The 22,959-nt window shown below is 56.7% G+C and overlaps 6 protein-coding genes across 6 annotated transcripts; 2 read left to right on the top strand and 4 right to left on the bottom strand.

The window, feature by feature from the left end:
• Positions 1 to 267: 267 nt before the first annotated feature.
• cag1 (uncharacterized protein) lies at positions 268 to 1,841 on the top strand. Its single transcript, XM_002948019.1, has 4 exons — positions 268 to 540; positions 611 to 754; positions 819 to 1,015; positions 1,085 to 1,841. The coding sequence occupies exons 1-4, from the start codon at positions 417 to 419 to the stop codon at positions 1,307 to 1,309; spliced, it is 690 nt and encodes a 229-aa protein (XP_002948065.1). The 5' UTR covers positions 268 to 416; the 3' UTR covers positions 1,310 to 1,841.
• Positions 1,842 to 4,061: 2,220 nt separating this feature from the next.
• Positions 4,062 to 4,454, bottom strand: VOLCADRAFT_36176 (uncharacterized protein; the record flags this gene model as incomplete). Its single annotated transcript, XM_002947871.1, has 1 exon — positions 4,062 to 4,454. A coding segment is annotated over one exon (393 nt), but the record flags the coding sequence as incomplete, so codon positions are not given.
• A 941-nt stretch (positions 4,455 to 5,395) lies between these two features.
• VOLCADRAFT_79954 (uncharacterized protein) lies at positions 5,396 to 8,029 on the bottom strand. The gene is made up of 3 exons (XM_002947870.1): positions 7,573 to 8,029; positions 7,199 to 7,336; positions 5,396 to 6,765 (listed from the first exon to the last, which is right to left on the bottom strand). The coding sequence occupies exons 1-3, from the start codon at positions 7,969 to 7,971 to the stop codon at positions 5,914 to 5,916; spliced, it is 1,389 nt and encodes a 462-aa protein (XP_002947916.1). The 5' UTR covers positions 7,972 to 8,029; the 3' UTR covers positions 5,396 to 5,913.
• Positions 8,030 to 8,792: 763 nt separating this feature from the next.
• On the top strand, positions 8,793 to 9,335 carry VOLCADRAFT_116616 (uncharacterized protein; the record flags this gene model as incomplete). The annotated part of the gene is made up of 2 exons (XM_002948018.1): positions 8,793 to 8,895; positions 9,217 to 9,335. Coding segments are annotated over 2 exons (222 nt in total), but the record flags the coding sequence as incomplete, so codon positions are not given.
• A 6,558-nt stretch (positions 9,336 to 15,893) lies between these two features.
• On the bottom strand, positions 15,894 to 18,142 carry VOLCADRAFT_88302 (uncharacterized protein; the record flags this gene model as incomplete). Its single annotated transcript, XM_002947869.1, has 6 exons — positions 15,894 to 16,043; positions 16,300 to 16,455; positions 16,627 to 16,770; positions 17,411 to 17,512; positions 17,721 to 17,843; positions 18,122 to 18,142. The coding sequence occupies 6 exons, from the start codon at positions 18,140 to 18,142 to the stop codon at positions 15,894 to 15,896; spliced, it is 696 nt and encodes a 231-aa protein (XP_002947915.1).
• Positions 18,143 to 18,577: 435 nt separating this feature from the next.
• On the bottom strand, positions 18,578 to 22,837 carry efg2 (elongation factor 2 (EF-2, EF-TU)). The gene is made up of 9 exons (XM_002947868.1): positions 22,668 to 22,837; positions 22,468 to 22,555; positions 22,345 to 22,403; positions 21,522 to 22,278; positions 21,022 to 21,375; positions 20,425 to 20,837; positions 20,159 to 20,308; positions 19,691 to 20,007; positions 18,578 to 19,541 (listed from the first exon to the last, which is right to left on the bottom strand). Exons 1-9 carry the CDS (start codon positions 22,668 to 22,670, stop codon positions 19,145 to 19,147), a joined length of 2,538 nt encoding a protein of 845 aa, XP_002947914.1. The 5' UTR covers positions 22,671 to 22,837; the 3' UTR covers positions 18,578 to 19,144.
• Between the last annotated feature and the right edge of the window lie 122 nt (positions 22,838 to 22,959).

Raw genomic sequence — 22,959 nt, 5'->3', positions numbered from 1 at the left:
CAAGTTATATTGTCATGGTAGCACGCTGAATTCGCTGGCCTGCGAGGGCCAAGCGCAGAACCCCGGACACTGAGCCGGTTCTGGAAACCCGCGATCCTCTGTAAGCACTAAGCTATCGTTACTTTACAAAACTTTTAAGATAGAATACGCAAAGCATTCGGAGGTATAGGGGGTTACAGTTCATGGCATATTGAGCCTGCTGAAAAAGACGTACACACCATCAACTGGCACCGAACTACGAAGCGCAACCCCCAAGCAGTTGTATTCGCCCAAGCACAGGTTGGTGCTACACTGCGCACACGCATAACGAAACGTGCGCAACCTAATAGGGGGAATAGAGGTTTGGGTGACTTCCAATCTTTGAGCTCTGCTGCAGTCTAGAGCGCCTCTTAAAGCGTGTTTTTGTCAACGAAATCATGAATCCCCTTAATGGCGTCAAAGCACTTCTTCACCGTGTGGGCTTCGCAATGCGCGAGAGCGGTCTTGCGCTCGAGCGCGTAGGCTGCCGCCTTCAGGGCATCTATTCCTTTGAGGAAAAATGTGAGGAAACGCATGGAGTGTTCACCTGATGGCTGTCATTGCGCAGAACTTGCTTCTTTCCTTTTTGCAGTGAGCCGGCACGCCTCTGTGCTGCCCATGCGGTATGAGACCCCAAGTATTGCCAAGAGTGCATGGGTTGCACCATCGGGTATGCTGTCAGGCAACGTCTCTATTGGCGAGGGTAGCTCGGTTTGGTACGGTGCCATCGTTCGCGGTAAGGATTTACTGAAGTGCGCTATTATTGTGAAGTGTTAATGATGACGGGATATGCCGGGCAGGAGACTTCCAGCCAGTGACAGTGGGCAACAACAGCAATATTCAGGACGCGGCATATGTCGGTGCTGCAAGCGAGTTCAGCCCGCCAGTGAATATCGGTAACAATGTGTCAGTCGGCCATGGTGCGGTGCTTAAGGGCTGCACCATTGGGGACAACGTTTTGGTTGGCATCAACGCCGTCATCTCGGAGAATGTAGAGGTAAGGCAGTATCTTAGTGAGCTTCTGGCATCCCGGGTGTTACACGACAGACCGTTGCCGTGAACGCAGGTGCAGTCTGGGGCGGTGATTGCTGCTGGTGCCTACGTGGAGGAGGGTGCTGTAGTGCCGTCTGGGGAGGTCTGGGCGGGAAATCCCGCAAAGAAGCTGCGGGATGTCAGAGAAGGGGAGGTGGAGTACCTGAAGTCCCTCCCAGGGCGGTACACTGAGTTGGCGGGCGAGCATAAGGGTATTATGAAGGTGCTAAGTCTCAAGCAGAAGGAGTACTACTCATGAACACGAAGGGAACGTGGTTTGCCGCTCGCATCGTCTCGGTGTTTTTGCACACAGGCATTACAAGTGGCTTACATAGTGCAACGCTGAATGCTTGTTGCAACTCTGTACTGGCAGTTGATGTCCTTGTCAGCTGGTTAATTTTGAGCTAATGATTGTTTTCAAGATCGTAGTTCTGGCCCTACGGGTTAGTGCTATTGCATATGCCTGAGAATAACGCGACTTTTATGCCGATGAAGAATGACCACAGTTACGTTTACATCATGGTTGGACGAAGTGGCGGTGTAAAAACTTATCATGTCCACAGTGTTGTCCAGATCTCGTCGTCCACAACACTCATCGTTGTTGCTGCTGTTGCAGCTGCGCAAGCATCTGCCGGTAGTGCTGGCGGATGTAGCTCTCCGTGGGTGGCGGCTGGCCCCTCGAGGCGTACCACATCTGTGTAACCCGGATGTACCTGCGGCGGGGTCACGGGACAGAGGAATAAGCCTTACAGTAAAGCTCGCACATGGCAGTATGTAACGCCTCGCGTTTAATTGTCCGCACGATACCATGCTTCCATGACAGCTTTGGCCACGTCGCACGCCTTACCTGCTGTCTTACCTGGTGGCAGCCCAAACAGTGCGGCAATAAGAAGAAGCCACTTACCTGCCGTGCCATAATGGTCGTACTGGTGTAGGAACGGGCTGCTGCTCATGCTAACCTAACCGCACGCTCAGTCCAGCACCGCGCAGGTGCATGAATGCTTGCCACCTAAAGTTGAAACAAACCGCTTAATGCACAACTCCGCCTCCGACCAACCTCAAAATTGCACATGCACACAAGCATCGGTTAACCACGTCATATCCTCACAGTTGACTATGAAATCAATCAATGTAAAATAATAAAATCAAGGGAATAGATAATTAAGCCATAAAATTGTTGACCAAACAAGCTAAGACTGCAGGGCAACAATACAAATACACAATGCAATGCAAACGGCTCAACGAAGCGAAGGTCATACTAAACGCCACACCAGGAAACATGCGTGAGTCTGTGTCCATAACACATCTCATGGGTGCAACCTAAAACTTCAGCCCAGATTTCCGTCCCGTACAGGGTAAGTCATGCCTCCAACCGAAATCCGCCCAAGACGGAGGTCATAGGAGCCACACGGACCTGTCCAAATCCGGACCAAGCAGCAACTGAGATGCCAAATCCTTTAAACGGATGAATAATTATCCAACCTTTACGACATTGCGGGCCACTTTATACATGGCACGATGCCAAACGTGCCTTACCCAAATCCTTTCCCATTAACCCTGATTCGGTGCAATTAAGGTGCGCTAATGATGGTAAGCCCTGGTGCAGGGACCCATCTACTAATATCACAGTCCGTGTCCCAAATATGTCCTATGCCAGTCCCTAGGAATGATGGCCACTCGAGGGCTCCAACCAAGCCATCCCGACAGTTCCGCCGTCTGAGGACAACTGCCCACAATACCAGCCGTACTCCTGCTGCGACCATGATAACAACTTACTCTTCCTCCGTATACGGCTGGCCGCCTGGTTTCGCAGCCATACCCGAACCAGCTGCTCCGCCGCCAGCAATTGCGCCTTCGCCACCACCGCTGCCCACGCGGCCATAGCCCACTGCGCCTTGCGACGCTGGTGTGGGTTCCCGAGCGTGCCGCGGGGAGCGCTCTGTTGATCGGCCGCGGTGATGCCCATTGCTGCTGCCCACCCGGCGCTGCACTTCCTCGTGCACGCGGCTGTATTGCTGCAAGTATTGTTCATAGGTCATAGTGTTGAAGTCCACCGGTGCCCCACCACCTCGCCGCCCATGGACGGGGCTGCGGCTGCGGCTACGTGAACGCGAACGAGCACTGCGCAAGCGGCCATCGCTGCCCTCCAACACGACCTCGTCCCGGTTAATGTTCATGAAGTGTGGTTGGTGCAGCTGCTGCTGGCTAGTCAACATGCGTGACTCAACCGGCCCCACGCCACCGCCCATGGGTCCCGAATCCTGCCCACCGCGACCCAAAACCCCGCCCCCGCGGTGAGCACCAGCCAGGGGTCCAAGGCTCCCTGGGCCTGACATACCGGTCCCGCTTAATACCGCGTTTGAGCCGGCCATGACGTTTCCCATTCCCATGCCAACGGGTCGGACGGCAGAAGCAGCACCTAACCCCGAGGGGCCCACGCCGCCAGGTCCACCGCTGTTAATGACCGCAGCCATTGCTTCCGCTAATAATGGGTTGTTGGCGCTGATAACCGTCATCGCCATGGCTTGCTGTTCAGGCAGCAAGCTGGCCATCTGGGCTACCATGGCTGCGGCCAATGCCTGCAGACCGGGCTGCTGCATGGGCCCAATACCGGGCTGCATGCCCATCCCCGCCTGCTGGAGCATGCTATTGAGCACAGCTGGACTGAAGTTGTTCATCGCCATTGCCGCTGCAATTTGCTCCAGGTTGGCGCCCGGACCCATGCCAGTACCCATACCAGCCATAGGGCCCAGCAAGCCCTGCGGCATCCCGCCCATCGCCATCACAGCCGCGGGATCCAAGGCGGGACCGCCCACTGGCCGCAAGCCGGGGCCCATACCCGCGCCCCGACCGGCAGGTGCCAACCGGCCTGGAGGCGGGCCCGGCATGCCACCACCGCGCCCAGCCATGCTTGGCCCTTGCCCGGACCTGCCACCTGCATCCATCAGCGCCAGCTGCTGCCGCGGTGGCTTAACACCGGCCGCAGCAGCGCGTTCGTGCATCAACCGTACCACAAGATCGCCCTGCTCCTGCGGCAGCTCCGTACCGTCCCGGGCGATGTGGACAGGCTTGTTCTCGTTGTAGGGGTTACGGATGTGTTCCGTCTCGCTATGCGGAAGCTCGAAGAGGACGCGCCAATCGACCCCAAACGGATTTCCAAATTGCTTGCCGTTCTCCCATACGACAGGCCGCCCGAACCTGCCGATAGGTGTTCGCATAACGGCATAGCCCTGAAACGCGTTGCTGCCGGTCACCGAATACAGGAGGCGGACTTCTCGGCTTTTGCGAAACGCCTCGTCCAGTTTGTCATCGTTTTGGCGCGTAGTTGCCCAGGCACCGACCCGAACTGAAATGAATATGTTCTGCATGGTGCTGGAACGTATGATAAAGTAACGAACACCCGAATTCACGCCACGGCCCTCGTAAATAGACCCACGTCCCTGCAAAAGGGACGTGCAAATCAAGGTCAGCAAGGTGGAAGATGCCACAACTTACCCTCCAGAACTTGTCTCTTCTTCTCCGTGTGCCCAAAAGCTAGCCATTAAGCTTACCCGCTTGACCTTACTGGGTCCACTCCCAGCGGTTCGCCCTGAAGGTCCTGCCTGTTCTTCCCCCCGAGCCGCAGCGCTTGGCACTTCATCCTTGCTACCATCGCCAGCAGGCTCTTGAGGTCCCTGGTTATCGACTTGTTCTGTCCCTACAGATAAGCCTAATATCTTTAGAAGCGCCCGAGAGGTGGGCAGCAAACGTGATGCCCACGATCCCCAGCTTCACCTGCTGCAGAAGGCGTCACCTCATGCTGCCCATCGTCTGCTGGCTCGGCCTCGAGTTCTGGCTCGTAATCGTCTTCGTACAGAAGCGTCTCCTCGTCCATGGGGCTGACCGCACGCTGATGACTCGATGTGCCTATGAAGTTACCTAAATGCCTCACAACTAATGTTTTATGCTTTAGGTCACGTGCTCCCTAATGCCACAAGCTTCTATACACGAAGTCCAAGAGTAACAGGTATACAGAATCAATTGCTGTTTTATGTTGTACTTACGTGTGCGGATCCATGAAGTTAAGCTATGCTAGGACTGCCGTTGAGTTTCAGGAGGAAATACGCCAACATCGTACGTCTGCCGGGCGACAATCACCTTGAGGAAACGGCTTAAAGGTGAACAGAAATCCTTACCGTAATCTTAATACCGAATATAAAATGTATGCGTGATAGGTTCTATGGCATCACGGTCGCGTAACTCTGTTACTCGTATTGAGCTATTTAGCACGCGCCTTACCAAGCACACAATACTCGCATGGTAACGCATTGTTAGAGGAAGTGGCAGGGGAACCCCAAAAGATTATCGCCGGGGGTTACACGTGTGTGCAGTAAGGGGTTGCAATGTCCGCACCCTTCATAAAGTCTACCTCAAAGCAGAGTCCATCCCGCTGTGGTCCATCCCAAAGACACGAGGCTCCGACTATCCAGCCGAGATATTGTGCAGTGCATGCATGGCCGGGTTTGTCCTGCCAAGCAAGGGTTATGCACGGCCGTCTTTTCCATCTTTTACACAAACCGCGGAGCGATGCCATTAGTCTGTAAATACAGCCGTTGACCCGTAGCAAAAGGGCAAAAGACAGATCCCGCTGCACCTTTACATCAAACTCCCGGGGGCTTGAGAATTGTGTGCAAAGGACTTGCGGCCGATGCCTTGAGCAATTAGGCTCAAGGCATCGGGTGCAAGTCCTTTGCAAGCCACGTCACCACAAACCTATTTGGCATCGACGAACCGCAAAGTCTGCGTACTGCAATATCAGCGCCCCTGATTCTCCATCTCAGGCGTGCTGCTGCATTCGCCGCCGCCCTGACACCACCCGCCTCCTCACGCTCGCCCGCTCTTCGCCATGTCCTCCCACAATGTTGGCTTCAGCTCATCCTCATCCTCCTGCTCATCCTCCTGCTCATCCTCCTGGTGTTGCTGCTGTTGCTGTGGGTGCGGCGTCGTGTGGAGCTCCTCCGAATCGCCGTACGCCTTGGAGGGGCACTTGATGTTGTTCGCCACCAGCGTGTCGCTCAGCTGCACCGCGGCCTCCTCAACTGCACCGCACGCCCGCCCCAGCTGCGCCCGCAGCCCCAACGGCACGCAGTCCAGAGTCCGCTTCCCCAGCAACTGCAAGTCCACATCATGGCGGTTGGGCAGCCGGTGCGCTGCTAGACCCGCAAGCAGCAGGGGCAGGTACAGCAGGCTAGACTTGAACAGCTTCCGTGCGCTCGCCTGCGACGGTTGTCGTGCAAACTGCGTCGAGCCGTACACCAAGTACAGCGCCAGGCCTGCGGCCTCCCACGCGAAGGGCTCTGACGCAAATCCCGCCTGTACGGCCAGCAATCCCACCGGTGCGATGTAGAGGCTGTGCCGCAGCGCCGTGAATGCGGTTCGTCGGCCCGTAGCATCCACCATGGATAGCATGCGAAAACCACCCGCCATGTAGTCTGCCTTGCACAGCCAGGCGAGCGCCAAAAAGTGCGGCATCTGCCAGAAGAAGAGCGCGGCGGCCAGCACCGCCGCACCCGCGTCCAGTTGGCCGGCTGCACTGGCCCAGCCCATCAGCGGTGGGATGGCCCCCACCACAGCGCCGACCCAGGTATTGGCAATTGTGACCTGCTTCAGCGGCGTGTAGATGGCGGCGTAGAGCAGGATATTGGCAGCGCCCAGGGCAGCGGTGGTCGCGTTGGTCTGTGGTGGAGTAGTAAGGCGCAGGGGTTCGGAAGGAGGGCACACGAGCGGGCGGACAGGCGGACGAGTTGGGCACGAAGAGAGTGGCGGCGATTGTAAAGAGCAAGAGAGGGCATCGGGTGTTGGTAAAATGGGTTGACAGGAAGCCCGAAGGGAAGGGGGTGTAAATTGTGCGAGTAGTCGTCCTGCGGATGGTCGACAGACTTGCGTAAGCAGCACCAGGCGGGGCAATACTCGCCAGTGCAGCTGTCTAAAGCACATCCCTACACCCACCTTGCTGCGTCGCCGTTACACTTCAGCTCTTAACGCAGCTTGACACGCTCATAACCGCACCTGCCTGCCACGGCCGCGTGGGAAGCTGAAAGGGTTTTCCCCCGACAGGCGCCCCCCAAGTCCATGCGGGCCCTGATACCCCTAAGAACAGCATACGCACCTTATCGTACAGCACCCATAAGCCAGCTGTTCCGCATGCAAGCGCGAAGGCCAGCGCATGCAGGCGGCCGAGTCGGCCAGCCGGTAGTGGCCGGTTGCGGGTTCGCGACATGAGTCGGTCGTTTGCGACCTCGTACACCTGGCCGTCAGAAACCAAGGGTTCTTGGGCTGCCACGAAACCCAAGAAGCGATAATGCAGCCACGCCCTAGCTTGCAATACTCACGTGAAGTCCTCCACAGGGAAACGGGCGAGTACACCCCAGGGCTTGCAGAAGGGAAGGGTTTTGGCCCTCCGCATCATATCACAAGGAAACCAGCCCAAAAAGATCGCACTACCTCTTCACATACAATGCATCTCCGCACACAATACCCTACCTGGTTGAGAGTGTTCGCGCAAGCTGCAGCCCCAAAAGTGCCGAGACACGTCCAAGCAAGCTTCTCGTAGTCAATAGTGTCGCCACTGGCCGCAACAAAGCCAGCACTAGCTGTCAACACGACGAGGGAACTAAGCTTGAATTTGCTGAGCTGTTTGTAGTCATTAATCAGACGGCGAAAGTTGAACCCGGCCTGCACCCTGTCTACGTCAGCACGGGTTACTGATGATGAAAGAGGTGTTCGGCTCGTCCATATAAGCCGCTTGCCGAGTAGACCACAGTGTCGGATGCCTCCGACCTCTGATGCTGCCCCGGCAACACTGTCCGCGCCAACCTTTGCAAGTTGCCATTTAAGCTGTGTAATGAGCTGCTTCACATATCGTTGGCTGGAGTAAGCCATTATGTGAAGCGGCTCTTCTGGGGGCCGGGCCCCCGGGCCGTGTGTCGGGAACGCTACTCACTATACTAAACCCAGCAGGACAACCGTAAACTACCGCTACGATCAGCAATAAATGACGACTCACGGCAGACTGCCTTGTGGATAGCGCACCGTTTGTCATAACGTACTTAGCGCAGAACCATACCGTACAAAATCATTATATGCCCTGCCGTCTAGGTCACTCCCACCAAAACTAGTAGGCAGAAGAATCGTGTTGCCGGAGTTTTACGATGCGATAGTGATGCTGCAACACATGTTTTTGTCGGGCAGCCCACGATGCTGTACTCAGCTCACCTCGACTGGTGCTGCGATACGGCATGATAAATTGGCGAGATGCCGATTTCGATTGCACCATTACACGGGTCTGCTATGTGTTGGTAGAGCTGCGCCTGACTCAAGCCCCGCCGATGTAGCCGCCGAAGCACTAGTGCCAAGCAGTGATACGCATGCAGAAGTGCTTGACGAGAAGGAACGCCAGAGGCGGGAACGCATAAGCTCGGCGAACGCTGGCAAGACGCCTTGGAATAAAGGCCGCAAGCACTCACCAGGTGCGTCGCAAAACCAACGGTTCCAGGACGACGATAGTGGGGGAGGGGGAAGTGAGCTTCGGGCAGCGTGCCCCCTAGGAAGCCTGGGCCGAATTTGCGAGGGGCCCCAGCCTTTAGGGGAATTGGAGGGTCGTGTAGTCTATGTGTGGACGGCTTGTAATCCAAACCCAAAAGTTACCTCGAGCGCCGAGATCTTACGCATATCCCTTATCTGGGTCAAACCCCGCTGTTCCCATGCACAGTAGCTTGCTGCATTTCCCGGTAAATTGCTGCCGCAACAGCAACTTGGGGCCTCCGCCATCTAGCCTTCTTGAGCCCTTCTGCCATCCTAGCTGCGGTACGGGTCCCCGATGTCTAGGGACCTCATCCCGCCTCCTCGCCCTTGCTTGCCACATTACATGGACAGTAATCCATGTCAAAAGCCACCCTCCGCCCTGTCCCGCCGCTTTCCGACAACCCCTTTCGCAGCCCTCGCCCCTCTCAGAGACCTGCTCCTCCCCACACACCACCCGGGCCATATTTGAGTTCGTGTGGCATTTCCCTACAACCGCCGCGTTCGCACATGTCTGTTTCCTGCGTATGATCCCCTCCCCCCTTCAACACCTCGTTACGATTGGGCCCCTGCCGTCCTCCGCCCACTTTGTTGATGGGTGCACAGAGACCATTGCCAAGATCCGCGAGCGCACACGTCAGGCCATGCTGCGGGTAGAGGTGGTGGACAAGCTCAAGGAGGCCAGGGCCCGGCAGATATCCAAACCCGTGGAACCAGGGGTCAGGGTGAGCGGGTGCTCGCAGGGTGCAAGAGGCAAAGAGGGAGGCAATAAAAGGGAGGAGGAGGAGGGAGTCATGTGCAAGGAAACAAGGAATGAACCGCCGGCGTCCAATGTTCCAAACTGCTGGATGAGTCCTAAGCGGTGTGATGTCATCGACCCGTGGCTCCGGGATTGTTAAAGCCCCATTATTGCGTTGCCGACATTTTTGTGGTGTAGTCGTCATCGGATGTCGTGAGACTGTCCTTGAGGCCCTTCAAATCCTGCGTAGTACAGATGAGCTGTAGCTACTGAAAGGATGTATTACTAATATTACTAGTAGTAGTAGTAGTAGTAGTAGTAGTAGTAGTAGTAGTAGTAGAGGTCAGTCCTGGCTAACTTCGTCACTCACTGAAGTAGTGAATGCGAGTTGTGGAGGGAGGGAATGTGTGTGTCATGAGTGAGGTGCAGGGTGAGGTGCAGGGTGAGGTGAGGTGAGGCGCAGAAGCAAGGTCACTTCATCATTCACTTGATCTTCCTTCATCGGTAATATTCAACTTAATTATTCTCTTCCTTTCTAAAGGAAACAGTGATGTCACATGTCTGTACGGCACTGCATATATGTCCTCATGCAGTGCCGGTTCGTTAGCCGTACGGAAGAGGGAGCCCCCTCGGGTGGGGTGGGGTGGGGTGAGGCCGGTGGGTTCCGGCGGGCGGCGGTGACGTGGGGTGGTGAGGTGCGGTTAAGGGCCCTGTGAGCAGGGCGGTATCGGCAGGTGGTCAGTTTGCTAGCGATGTGGCCCCCCGCGGTGCTGGCTTTCTTCCTGCAGCCTGAGACCCCGGGACCTCACCACTCCAGTCTTCTGCTCTCCTGCTCCCAGCCACCTTCAACCAGGCATTACAAAACCACCCACCCAGCCGCAACCGCACCCCCGGTCCATCTGCTCCATTCGCCATTGGTTCGTCTTACCCCCGGTCCCCATCCCCTTTCTGGCAGGAGCGCATTCGCGCGACGTTGCTGGCCTACCATGCATCCAAGCGATTGGAGGCGACGCAGGTGAGGTGGGGTTTGGGCAAGGGGGAAACTCTCCTATTGAAGTTACACGTACTTGTTGTACTGCTGAATGCCTGTCCACCAACTGCCTGAGTTTGGCTGATGCCAGGAGGAGGCGGCGGAGGAGGGATCATCGGCTGCAGGCGGCGCGGAGGCGGAGGTCAGGGTGACGAAGCGGGGCGCCAGGGGCAGCACTGCAGCAAGGAAGGCGATCATAGCCGGAGAGGGTTCGGCGGACGAAGAGACAGAAGCGAGTCGCGGTCACAAGCCGCTGTCAACCAAACGTAAAGCTGTAACCGGCGCTCCCAACGCTCCTACGTCCTCAGCGGCAGCAGCGCCTTCCGCTCGTGCAGCGGACGGTACACCGTCGACGCCGGCAGTGCTACCAAAGCCCGAACGCAAGGCCACCGGCGTCACTAGCACCGATGCCGTAGCATCAGATATTACAAGCATCGGGACCGGCGGCGGCGGTAGCACGTCCGAAACCGCTGTAGCCCTCGTTCAGGCCCAGGCTCAGGACCACAGCGAGACGAAGGTTCCGGAGCGGCGCGCTGGTCCCCGCCTCGGAGGAAAGCGCTCTCCGGAGCACCGGGCCGCCATTGCAGAAGCCATCCGCCGCAAGTGGCAAGACCCGGAGTACCGGGCGTCGGCCATTGCCGGTATACGGCGCGCGGCGGGGAGCGACGCAGGCGCCGCGGCCGGCAGCAGCACGCGACGACGGCAGCCGCCGTCCAACCGCGCGAAGCTACCGGAGGTGGGTGACAGCGAGGGCACCAGCGCGGGGGGGCCTGCGAGCAGATCGCAGGAGGGGACTGGCAGCAGACGGCGAAAGGCCGGCAAGGGGCCTGCTGCAGAGGAGGAGGGGGAGGGAGAGCTGTCGCCACAGACAGTGCGCAGCTCCCAAAGTGGGGTGCAGCGCAGCGAGCCGCCGTCGGAAGTGCACTCGGAGGGTGGTACTCGGAGAAACAGGAGCAGCGGCGGTGCCGGCTCGACCCCAAGTGCTGGTGGCAGCAGCGGTGGCGCGGCTGCGACGCGGACGGGGCCAACTGCTTCCGGCGGCAGCCGAGGGGCGGGCGGTCCTAGCCAGGTGAGGGGGGGAACGGAGGTTGGGGTGCGATGCAGTTTTACACGGCGGCGCAGATGCGGTGGGAAGGGGGGGAGAAGAAGGGTCACAGCGTGGCGCTTCATACCTCATTTGTGCATCCCGAACTGATATACAAACTCGGCTGGAAGCGTAATCACACACACTCGCGGCTCATCTCAGATAAACACATACACACACATACATACACACACACTTAATCACATATCCTCTGGACCACCACCTAACCGGGCCCTACCTCTCTTCATCCACCTAACATCTTTCCCCGGGGACTACCTGCCCCGCTCCGCCCCGTCCCCCTGCAGGCCGGTGGCCACCACGCCGCCGCCGCCGCCCGGTTGGCTGCAGTTCAGCGGCTGGTGCAGCAGGTGCTGCTGGCCGAGAGGCTGGTGGCCAACACGGAGAGCCTGCTGCGCCAGTTCACACAGAGGGTGAGGGTGAGGATGAGGGGGGTTGGAGGGAAGGAGCGTGACAGGAGGGAGGGATAAGAGGGCAGCGAGGGTACGGAAGGGGGGAAAACATGACAGGACCAGTTGTATGCGCATGCGCTGCGAATAGAAGAGGGAGGGATGGGGTACGGGCCGGTTCAGTGTGATGTTGTCCAGGCCGGGTGATGGATGAGAGCTTTGTAGGGGGCGGGTTGGAAAGACGTCTCTTGCCTCACTACCCCGCGCCTGTATGGTTCTTCCCCTCTTGCCTCCCCCGCGCGTCCCCCTCCCGGGAATAACGTTGGCCACCATCGCCCTCTCGGGGTCTTGGAATTCGCTTCGCGGGTTGACTTGCTCGGGTTTGGATTTCCCTTCCCAGCACCCCCCCTGATGTTCATGTCCTGCCTCTCCATCACGCGGAAGCAAGCGGGGGCGGAATGGCTTTTGACTTCCGTCCCTGCCTTTTCCATCCGCGCTTTGTTTCCCTCTCCCCATACTGCCCCGCCCCGTTATGGTGGTGACGCTGCTTCCCTTCTGTTGCGTTATCTCTCGGCCCCCTCCCCCATTACCCCCGATCTTATGCCCCCTTGGCAGCGTCACGCCCTCCGCAACGACCCTGTCATTCGCTCCCAAGCGGATGAGCAGCTGCGCTCCGTCACAGCCACTCTGGCCCAAGCCAAGGCCAAGCTGGTGCTGCTGCGGTCCAGAGTGCCGCCAGATGCCAGGTACAACGACAAGGGCGACGTGTGGTTCGCTCCCTCTGGCCCGGCAGCTTCCCTCGGCTCGACAACGGCCCGCACCTCGCGAGCTGCTGCTGGCACTGGCACTGGTACCGGTGCTGCTTCGGGCTCAGAAGCATCAGGAGCAGCGCCTGGGGAAGAGGGAGCGGAAGAGTCGGATGCCGGTCGGGTTACCGGAAGGGCCCAAAGCGACAACGGTAGCAGTCGCAGCAATAACGGCAGCGGAGAGAGTGGCAATGGCCCCGGGTTACAAAGTGGAGTGTCTTGGAATGGGAATGGGAATGGTAGTGGGCCCGGGGATCCAGCAGCTGTTGTTGGCGTGGAAGGGCAAATTGTGTATGTTGATTTGGGCGGGAATGGAGGGGGGGGAATGGCGTTTCACGGCGGAGGTGGCGAGGCCAACGGCCTGGGTTATGGAAACGGGAGGAGCCACACCCATTGGCAAAGTCATCCTCACCACTTTCGCAGTAGCACTAGCCACGGCAACGGTAGCAACGGTTTAAACGGCCTTAACGGCTTCAACGGACTGAACGGAAACGTTGTGCCTTGGCCACTGGACGAGGCCGCGTGGGGAACCAACGGTGGTTACTCGCACAACGGCCACGAAGCTGACGACGATGGCATTAACAACGGGCTGGATGACAGCGCTAATGCGCGTGTTGGCGACGCAACCAGCGACGACGATGAGGGCGACGGCGAGGACGAGGACGACGGGTTCTGGTGGAACGGCGGCGGCGGCGGCTGGGGTCACTCACCGCCCAACGGCCGCAGTCCCGGCGACCTCAGCGGCGGCCTGGGCGCCTTCCCCGACCTGCCCGCCCTTCCCCCAGGGGAGGTGGTCCAAGTGGACCTCACCTCCCTGGACCCCTTCAACTCGCTGCTCATGAGACCCGTCAACGGCCACACCGCACCGCACCACGGAGCCGCGAAGCGGAGAGGAAGCGGCACCAGCGCGGGGCCAGAGGCGGCGGTGGAGCCGCGGGAGGGCGGCAGTGGCGGTGGCGATGGCGGCTCGATGGACGCGAACTGGCAAAGCGGACAGATGGAATCCGTGTGGTTAGGTCGGCTGGCGGCGGCGGGTGGCGATGGCGATAGTGACAAGGCGACCGGCGGTGTGCTGGCCGGATCGGGGCAGGGTGCTGCGGATGGTCCAGAGCTGTCGCGGTGGTGGCTGGGGGGAAGCGGTAGCACCCGAGTGCAGGACATTGGGGAGTTCAGCGACCGACTGCCTGAATCTCACATCTGGCTAAAGGAGCTGCTGGACGTTCAGCCGGTGGGGCAGCAGCCGCATGTCCCAGGGGCGGCAGCAGGGTGGGCCTCCTTGTCTGCAGTATCGGAGGGCGAGGGGGCCGCTACCGGGCCGGGAACTGAGGCACTGGTTGGCCTTGGGGAGGTCCTCGCAACGGAGGCTGACCCCGGGCAGCTCTCAGGGCCCTCGGGCCGCCCAGCTTCCCGGCGTGTGGCGCAGCGGGCGACCAAGGGGAAAAAGGAGAGGGAGGAAGAGGCAGTGGTTGGCCAGGTGTCTAGGAACTCGCAGGGCCCCGGGAACCGGAAGGGGGGGCCGGGGGCGGAAATCCTAGCGGCAGAGCAGCAGCCGGGGGAGGACAAGGGGACAGCTCGGGAGGATCCTGCAAAGGGTCTTGAGGCGCCAGGCGAGGTGGGTGTCATGCGGGGGAGGCGATCGCAGCGGACGGCGCGGCGGCGTGGTGCTTGAGGGTTAACGGGGTAAAGTGGGTCGACGATGCAAAGCAGCTGTTCGTACCAGGGTTATTTTGAAGTCAAATGAACGAATAAACTAACAGTCGCTGGGCATAAGGGCAGGATATCCTCCAGTGTGGATATGCGCTTTTACTTATGTGTCTAGGTCCGGGAGGTCGCGTCCTTGTGTACCCCTGCATGTCGTGCGTGTTTGGATGCGTAGGAATGGAGCGGAGCGGAGGGTGAAGAGATAGGAGCTTTTTTCTTCTCGACGTGGCTTGGAATTGTTAGGAATTTATATTTTGCGTTCTCGTGCGGCGAGGCGACAGGTTAGTAAACAGGATAGTTGGTTCGCACTCTATAGCGCAGCACAATATATTTTCTTTTTTAGATAGAAACCGTTTCGTTCTTGTATTTCAATCGGAACTATTTCGTCATTGTGTTGTTGCTTTTTTTGAAAAGATGCAAAGCATTGAGAGATGTTCGGAGGTTTTGCTAGGGTCCTTGCACGCACGGCACGAAGCTGGGGAGGTTATAACCCAGAGGAGGACGGGTGCTGCACGCATGCGAGCAGGAATCGATCCGGCTATCAATCTTAAACCAGCAGGTGTAGCGCCCAGGTTGGGCTCTGCAAAACGAGTGGTGGAATGCATGCGGATGAAATGGATGCATGTGCTTGGCAGAGTCGGTAGATCCCCTTTCGACTGTATGGTTACCTGCGTCATGTGATGCTGTGAAGCCAGGCGCTCTGAGAGGGACCCTCGGCCAAAACCCCACCTGCCGCGCATACGACAAGCCGTGCTACACTGAATTTTCGCCGAATCGCTTCAGGAAAGGATCACCCAAGTCACATTGCTAATTACAAATTCGTGGATGAGCTGCATGTCTTATAATAATGCCCAGCATATAGGGGCGTTCGAGTTAAATGCGAGGGGTACGCTGGCTTTCATGGTCGCGAAACGTTCTATGATGGCGGACGGCTCCATACAGTTGTGACTAGTTTTCTCTCGAAGATCCGGGAGACCAAGCACATCACGCTCAGGCGCGCCGAGCCCGGGAAAGCGCCGGAGGACTTCGACACCATCGGCACCGCAATAATGGCTATTGCCTGTCCATGAGGCCGCCCTCAGGCTTTTATGGACGCCCGCCGCACTTGTGCGGAACTTGTAAACGTAGGACCCCGAGGTGTATCGCCTTGTAAACCAGACCCCCTTACGACGAAACTCAATAACTTAAACAAAGCAAACATCTGCGATGCAATCCGGCTCTACCGAGAATATGTTAGTGCGGTACACGAAAACGCTCCAGCATGTCCGCTTCCGAGTCCCCGACAACCACCATGTGTGGCAAACAGAGATGTAGCCGTGCCTCTCCGCAGCTCGTTAGTTTTGAATGGCAACCTACGGTGCTTAGCTATAGGACTTAAGCACTTAACCTTGGCTGTCGACCCGGTCACCATAGGCCCCTCTGCCCTAGACGCAGGCCCAAGCACAGGCTTTAGCATCCAGTTGCCGCATGCCTGAAACAAATTCACTGCGCCGTACTGGACACAGCCATTCGCAGGTCAGGCCTTGAACATCCGTTCGTAAACGCTCTTGTCCGTTCTCCGGTCGCGCAGCCGAAGCAATCGCAACTCGTGGCGCAGGCTCCGGAGCTCCTGAGCGCGGGACCCGTTAGAGAGGGCCTCCGCGGCGTTGAGGTCCTCATCAGCTGCCTGACGTCCAAGGAATGTGGCCGAGTTGTGATGTTGGCTACAGAGGCCCGGTGGGTTTGAAAGCAAGCACCGCAGGCTGGCGAGGTGGTCATGCTGCTGCTGTGTGGCATGCGGTATCTCCCCTCTCTAGGCTGGCATGTTAGTGGCTGCAGCCTGGGGCTCCACGTCCGGGATAACGCAAGAAAAGCTGCTCCACCCGTGCCTACGATTACTCACACCCACTTGCACGCACGCGCAGACTCAGTCAGCTTCCCACCTGGTACTCTCGCCTGAGCATATGTGCCTTTGCGCGCCGAAGGTGCGCCATGGTGTTTGAGGCGTCATATGACAGCACGGTACTGCACGCCTCCATGCATGCGCCATAAGCACCGCACGCCAGGTGCGCTGCGGCCGAATTGAGCAGCAACGCCAGCTGCGGGGCTCAGGGATCGGGGGATGAGGAGTGTGGACGGCAGCGGCAACCTGATTTGGGGATGACCTCGCCGAATACTCAAAACGTGATAGAAGTAGCAAGGTTAAGGTCACGGTAAATACACGAGGAAGACAGGGTTGACCAGCATGTTCAAATGTTAGGGAACCGCACCTCAGCTTCCCGTATGACTTTTTGATCGCCAGGGTTGTCCGGTTGCAACAGGCGAAGCACGTTAAGGCCGCGAGCGTAGTGATGGAGCGCCGTCTGAAAGTCCCCAGAGGTGTATGCGCGGTTGCCCAGCTGCCGCTCGTCCAACTGTTCCCATGGGGACGATAGACGTGCCACGATCATTCATGAAAATGCCTTCTATTGCCTTCTAAGCATGTGACAATGTGCAAGAAACGCGCGCATGCTTAGTCCTTAGAAATTTGTCAGGGTGGAACGAGAGACTAACGAATATGGCTGACGTGAGCGCCCAACCCTCAAGTTGTTAGCCGCAAATATGGTCATATTCTCTGGGGAGACCCCCGACATTCCTGGGGAGACCCCCGACATTGTCGGGAGCGTGGGATTATGGCTAGCTGCTGAGATGTGGAGTTCACAGAGGTCTCAGTTAATGGATCGAGATTCGCACGCTGGATTGGTGGCAATTGCTGCACCCTCTGTCTCTGCGGATGTTCGGTTGAACGGATGAGGAGGGATCCTAGAAGGCAGGATCAACCGTCTTGGACTTCCAGTTCGTATGGCGTAGTACAGTGTGGTAATGGTGGATGGTGCTGTGTGGTATGATAAATCGTAGAAATGACAATGTGTTCAAATGGCCCAGATGCCGCCCACCCTGTAACAATTCAAAAAATTCAATATTATCTGGCGGGAGGTCATAGGCAAGCAACGGCTGTCCACGTACTGAGCAGTTGCACGGAGCTGGCCTCATCCCGCCTCTAATAACCTGTACCTGCTCATTCATAGCAGCTGCAAGCTCTTCAGGGTTGGCCATTATTCGCCTCGAGCTCAGAACATGCTCGTTGAACTCGGACTTGTGTTGGTTCGAGGGGTGCTGCAAGGATGGGTTCATGGGGTGTGCCCCTCTATTGTCAGCAAGGCACACCATACCAGGCTGGCATCTTAAGGATATCGGTCCACGTACCCTCCACGTCATGCGCATTAATTATAACCCATACTTGGAGCCATAGCGAGCGGGTCATGCCAGGCCCGTCTTTTGGCTGTCCTGAAGGACACATCCACAGGCGCCGGATCGTACACACCTTCAAGTGTGCCAGCAGCAGCTCCTCCAGGTCCCTGTCATTCATGGCCCCTTCTTGCAGCAACAGGCGGGCGCGCTGTAGCATCTTGAGGACAACGGGGTTGGAGGCCCAGGCGCTGATGTCCTATCCAGCAGGACACAGCATTTCCAACAGGACAAAGCAACGCAACATATCCGGTGTGCCATCGAAAATAGATAACACAAATAGTACAACGTGAACGCACTTGCTGCATGTTGCACACGTTTCCCTTCAGTCATTTCGATAATTTCATGAACAGTATACCTCTCCCTGTCTATTGCAGGGGTGCGAGAAGAATGAGCCGCTTAGACGCTGCGTAATGTGTGTGCAGCCAGGTAACCACTGGTAGTTGTAGTAATACACTCGCAGTACGCCAAACCCACCATCGTTGCGTCGTTGAACATTGTTGAAATTATACGCAGCAGGGATCGATGCTGAATATACGGCGCCAGTGCTCTTCGTGTTGTTTCGTCCGCTAGCATCAACTGCGGTCAGTTTAGCCAAATTCAGAGACGGCAGCCCAACGCTTCACCATGCTTCACCTACTTTACGATGCACATCATCGAGAGTTGCAGTTTCTCGTGCGTCCAAATGTAGGTTGAATTCCTCCAAAGTTGCTTCCTCGAGCAGTGCAGCATTTTCATGTCTCTTTGCAAAGTCTTGAAAGCTTTGTTGAAGCTGGATTCCATCCTTAAACAGCAACATTCCTGAACTGATATTTTCGTATCGGCCGCATCGTGCTGCATCCAAATTGCCTATATATAGAGTGAAATATTGTTGTTCGTACTTGTCGAGGATCATGTCCAAGCTCTCGGATAGATAAGGCACGCATCGGCACATCACAATAACGGGCGTTACACATTTCGACCAACAATCTGTCCTCCCTAAACGCAATGTGAACAGTCCAAAACGTCTCCTCGCACGGTTTCAGTTGCCTCGAACATCAAAGCTCAACCGCCTGCACTATCGCTTCGTCATTGGCCAAGATATTCGGCGGCTGTATCGTCGAGACAAAAGAAACAGTAGGTTAGGACTTCAATGCAAGTTGTGCGGGGTCAAACTCCACGAAGGCATCCATATGCACAAATCCAGGTGCACACTCAAAAGCCAACCTGTCAGATGCTACCCTAGTCAATAACCACAGCCCTGCCACAAATACCGCGCAAGTGTGATGCCATCAAATGGTCACAACACAGCGCCGGTGGACAACCACCGAATATTGTCACACATCAGCCAACTGGACAACGCCCGAAACGCGCGACCATATTAACACATCCCAATGTTCCGGTGTGTAGCTGTTACTAATCCCCAGGAGAGTACAGCCTTTGGCCTTGCGCAACGTCCCGGTACGACATCCGGTAACGAACGCAACAACTTCCCGAAATGCGACAAATCAAGGAGACGCCTCACAGCTTGTCCTCGTATTCAGACAGCGGCGCCGGCTCCGGCTTGAGACCCTTGCGCGTACGGATATTCGTGACGAGGGTGTTGGCCTGGTTGCCCTTCTCCAGTGGGTTCATGGGCATGACATCCCAGTGGTCGAAGACGCACTGCGGGAAAGCCTGGCCCGAGGTGTTGGCGCGCAGCACCGACGTGAAGCCAAAGGACTCCACGACGGGGAGATAGGCCTTGATGTTGTACATCGGAGTTCCGGGGCGCTGCGCCTCCTCGAAGACCATACCACGCTTCGTGTTGAGGGTAGAATAAATGCCACCCAGCGCATTCTCTGGCGCCTGGATCTCGACCAGGTACACAGGCTCGCAGAGGCGTGGCTGCGACACCAGCTCGGCGGCGTAGATGACGCTGCAGTATAACAAGGGCATGGAGGCTTAAAAGCTGTTAATAATCGATCCAAACATTATGCACCCCAATAACATCTGCTCTTCAAAGCGAATCGAACGGCTGCCACAATGGCTGTTAAGGACAGCATTTCACATTGAACACCCACTTACCGACGAGCGGTCGGGATGATCTGACCACCGCCACGGTGAATTGCGTCCGTGTGAAGCACCACATCCATGAACTCGAACACGATACCGCGCATGTTCTCCTCAGCAAGGACACCCTCCTTGCACGCCCACTGCATGGCGGCAACGCAAGAATCCTTGATCTCGTTGAGGTACTGCACACCCTTGGTGACATCCACCATCATGTTGGCACCGTTCGTATCGGGAGCGAAGCACCAAATCTTCTTGGCGATTTCCTTGTCCCAACCGTATTCCTCCGACAGGATCTTCGAGCGAATCTTGGGGTCATCACGTGGGCCAACCTACAACCAAGCCGAAAACCTGACGTTCAGATATTAAAACTCGTAGTTTCTTCCTCGGTTATGATCCAACCAAACTCATATGAAATCAAAAGGATTCACGAGATACCTAATATATGTAACGTACAGAGCGGCAATCCGAACTAAGGCACACCTTGCCAGACTCGATAGCCTCTGGGAGGCCATCCTCCATGGGGCGGGCCTGGATGTATAGACGGTTGTGTTTGTTGGGCGACTTGGACATAACCGTGTGGTCCGACTGTGCCGTGACGGTCTCGCGGAACGACACAACGGGCTCCGAAATCTGGAACGCAAATTAGGGGAAAATTTGAGGTTAATCACAACAGGCAAGGTCCTCTAATGGGATTGCCCGGGAGACGCCAGAAGGTAACATCCCCAGGTAGACAATGACTACCACACCTTAATCTCGGCACCACCCATGAAGTCATCCTGCAAGTCCTTGAGGCAAATTTCCAAATGCAATTCACCGGCACCGGCAATAATATGCTCGCCAGTCTCCTCGATAATGCACTGGACCATGGGGTCTGAGCGGGCCAGACGCTTAAGGCCCTCCACCAGCTTGGGCAGGTCAGCCGCGTTCTTGGGCTCTACAGCCACACGCACGACAGGCGACACGCTGAACTTCATGGCCTTCATGGGGAAGGCGTCCTCGCAGCCCTCCTTGGTGATAGTGGCTGTCTTCGTAATGTACTGGTCCAGGCCGACAAGGGCAACTGTGTTACCACACGGAACGTCCTCCACAGCCTCCTGCTTGCGACCCATGCACAGCACCGTGCGCTGCACCGACTTGTTGTAGAGGTCCTTCTTCTCGCCTGTAAAAGATGGAACCATGTAATTACAGATACATCAAGTCTCTGTGGTATGATCGAGCTGCTTAGGACGCGGCAACGGCCACATTTCCATCACACATTCCCATGCGGTATGCATTCCCATGTTTTAGCAAGACTACCGAATCCGACCCTTGATCGCTACATTAGAACTCCAACCCGCACCTACCCGGGACGTAGTTGGCGCCCATGATGCGGACCTTGGCACCGGTTGCGACCTTGCCAGCAAAGACACGGCCGAAAGCAAAGAAGCGGCCCTTATCGTTGGTGGGAATCATCTTCGAAACATAGCACATGAGTGGCCCAGTTGGGTCGCAGTTGCGAATAGCAGTGGCGTACAGATCGTCCAGCGGGCCCTCATACAGTACGTCCACGCGGTACTTCTGCGCCTTCGCGGGAGAAGGCAGGTGATAGACGATCATCTCCAGGAGCGCCTCATTGGCGGGCAGCCATGACTGCATGATGCGCTTCATCAACGGCTTGCCGCTTAGCTCCTTATCCTCGGACTTCAGGCGGCCAATCACTGTGTAAAGGTGGATAGTTGTGAATGAATTTAATAGATTGATCTTTTCAGGTAGGTTCCTCAGCTGTGACTAATCAAGTTCCGTGTACCCCGTGCAGCGCGGTACGACAACGGTTAGTCCCAGTCCCTTTAGTATCCCACCCCACCGTTTAGCTTCTCCAACATCGGCCACAGCTTCTCCTTGGCGTCCTTCATAGCCAGATCGATAATGGTCTTAATTGGCTCGTAGATAAACTGGACGAAACCGCGCTTGCAGGATGGAGAATCGGTCTGCTTAGTCGTCCACTTTTTCGTGGCCGGGTCGAAGAAGTTGTCACCCCACAGCTTCTGAATCATACGGGCCTCATCAGTACCGAACTTGGAGGCGTACATGCGAGCGAAAGTCGTCAGAGTGAAAGCCCACCCGTGCAGACCCGCGGAGAACGAAACAGTAGACTTGTCAGGGTACACCTGGATATCGCCCATGGCGTCATCCTGGTAGGTAGCCATAATCACGTTTGCATTCTCAATAACCCGCAGATAGGTTGTGTAAGCCTCCTCGCCCTCCAGCATAAGCTCCAGGAAACAACGGTCCATCTTGTTGACAGTCAAGACAGGGCGAATTCGCTCCGCAAGGGCCTGACGCAACACGGTCTCAGTCTGGACACAAACACCCTCAACACAGTCCACGACCACAAGGGCACCATCAGTGATGCGCAATGCGGCCGTCACCTCCGAAGAGAAGTCGACGTGGCCAGGGGAATCAATAAGGTTAACAAGGTAATCGTTGCCCTCACGTTCGCCAGTAAAGTTCTTCAAGTCCTCATCGGTCATCTGGTAGTAGAGCGAAATGCCGGTCGACTTAATGGTGATACCGCGCTCCTGCTCGTCGGCGCGAGTGTCCGTGAGACGAGCGTCTCCAGCCTACAGAGTAGGAAGAAACGTTGAGGCGGCGCATGGTAAATGGGTGCCGGGACCGGCGGCGCGTACCTGCTCAATAGCCATAATACCGGCGGCAGCCACCAGCGAATCAGTGAGGGTAGATTTTCCTGCGTTGCGCAGAAGTTCCAGTGAGCCACGAATTCATATCATATGTCCAAAACATACACATACCGTGGTCGACGTGGGCAATCACACTCATGTTGCGGATGTTGTGCTTCTTGTCCATGAGCGCGCGGATCTCCTCGATAGTGAACTTCACCTGCGGCAATTAACGGTTACGCAAGGCCATACGTATTAGGACTAAGATAAGTTAATTGCAATGCATAGACTAGGGCGCTAACTGCCTGCTTCGGTGTGGGGCTGCGGCTCACCATTTTTCACGGCTTGCTGTGGCTCAGCCCAACTAGGGGATAATAGGACGGTTTCACAGCCGAAAAAGTGAAGCCCCTGCTCGAGGAAGCAAGGTTTGAAAGGAACGATTATGTGCAAAACTTTGGGTTAATTCCGGCGTCGCGGTATCCGCTCCAGGGACGGACCTGGGCACCGACACATCAAAAAAGCACAAGACCACTACTTAGGTATGCGGGCATCCTATGAATTTTGATGCAATTAATTACGGCTGACATGATGCATGACCGTGGGCCATCATGCCTACAGTTGAGG

The sequence above is a fragment of the Volvox carteri genome, assembly GCF_000143455.1.
Source record: "Volvox carteri f. nagariensis unplaced genomic scaffold VOLCAscaffold_8, whole genome shotgun sequence".
Taxonomy (NCBI): domain Eukaryota; kingdom Viridiplantae; phylum Chlorophyta; class Chlorophyceae; order Chlamydomonadales; family Volvocaceae; genus Volvox; species Volvox carteri.
The sequence above is the reverse complement of the archived record's forward strand: the minus strand, read 5'-3'. Positions and strand labels throughout refer to the sequence as shown.

Bases quoted from the DNA above. Each gene is read 5' to 3' on its own strand.
- cag1 (XM_002948019.1), top strand. From the start codon at position 417: ATGAATCCCCTTAATGGCGTCAAAGCACTTCTTCACCGTGTGGGCTTC. The intron at 541-610 runs GTGAGGAAACGC...TCCTTTTTGCAG, and splicing joins CTATTCCTTTGAGGAAAAAT to TGAGCCGGCACGCCTCTGTG. The intron at 755-818 runs GTAAGGATTTAC...TATGCCGGGCAG, and splicing joins GTACGGTGCCATCGTTCGCG to GAGACTTCCAGCCAGTGACA.
- VOLCADRAFT_79954 (XM_002947870.1), bottom strand. From the start codon at position 7,971: ATGGCTTACTCCAGCCAACGATATGTGAAGCAGCTCATTACACAGCTT. The intron at 7,337-7,572 runs GTAGGGTATTGT...TCTGACGGCCAG, and splicing joins GCGCGAACACTCTCAACCAG to GTGTACGAGGTCGCAAACGA. The intron at 6,766-7,198 runs GTGCGTATGCTG...ACTCCACCACAG, and splicing joins TATGGGTGCTGTACGATAAG to ACCAACGCGACCACCGCTGC.
- efg2 (XM_002947868.1), bottom strand. The intron at 21,376-21,521 runs GTGGGGTGGGAT...ACCTTTACACAG, and splicing joins GATGTTGGAGAAGCTAAACG to TGATTGGCCGCCTGAAGTCC. The intron at 20,309-20,424 runs GTGTGGTAGTCA...TTTGCGTTCCAG, and splicing joins TGGGTGGTGCCGAGATTAAG to ATTTCGGAGCCCGTTGTGTC.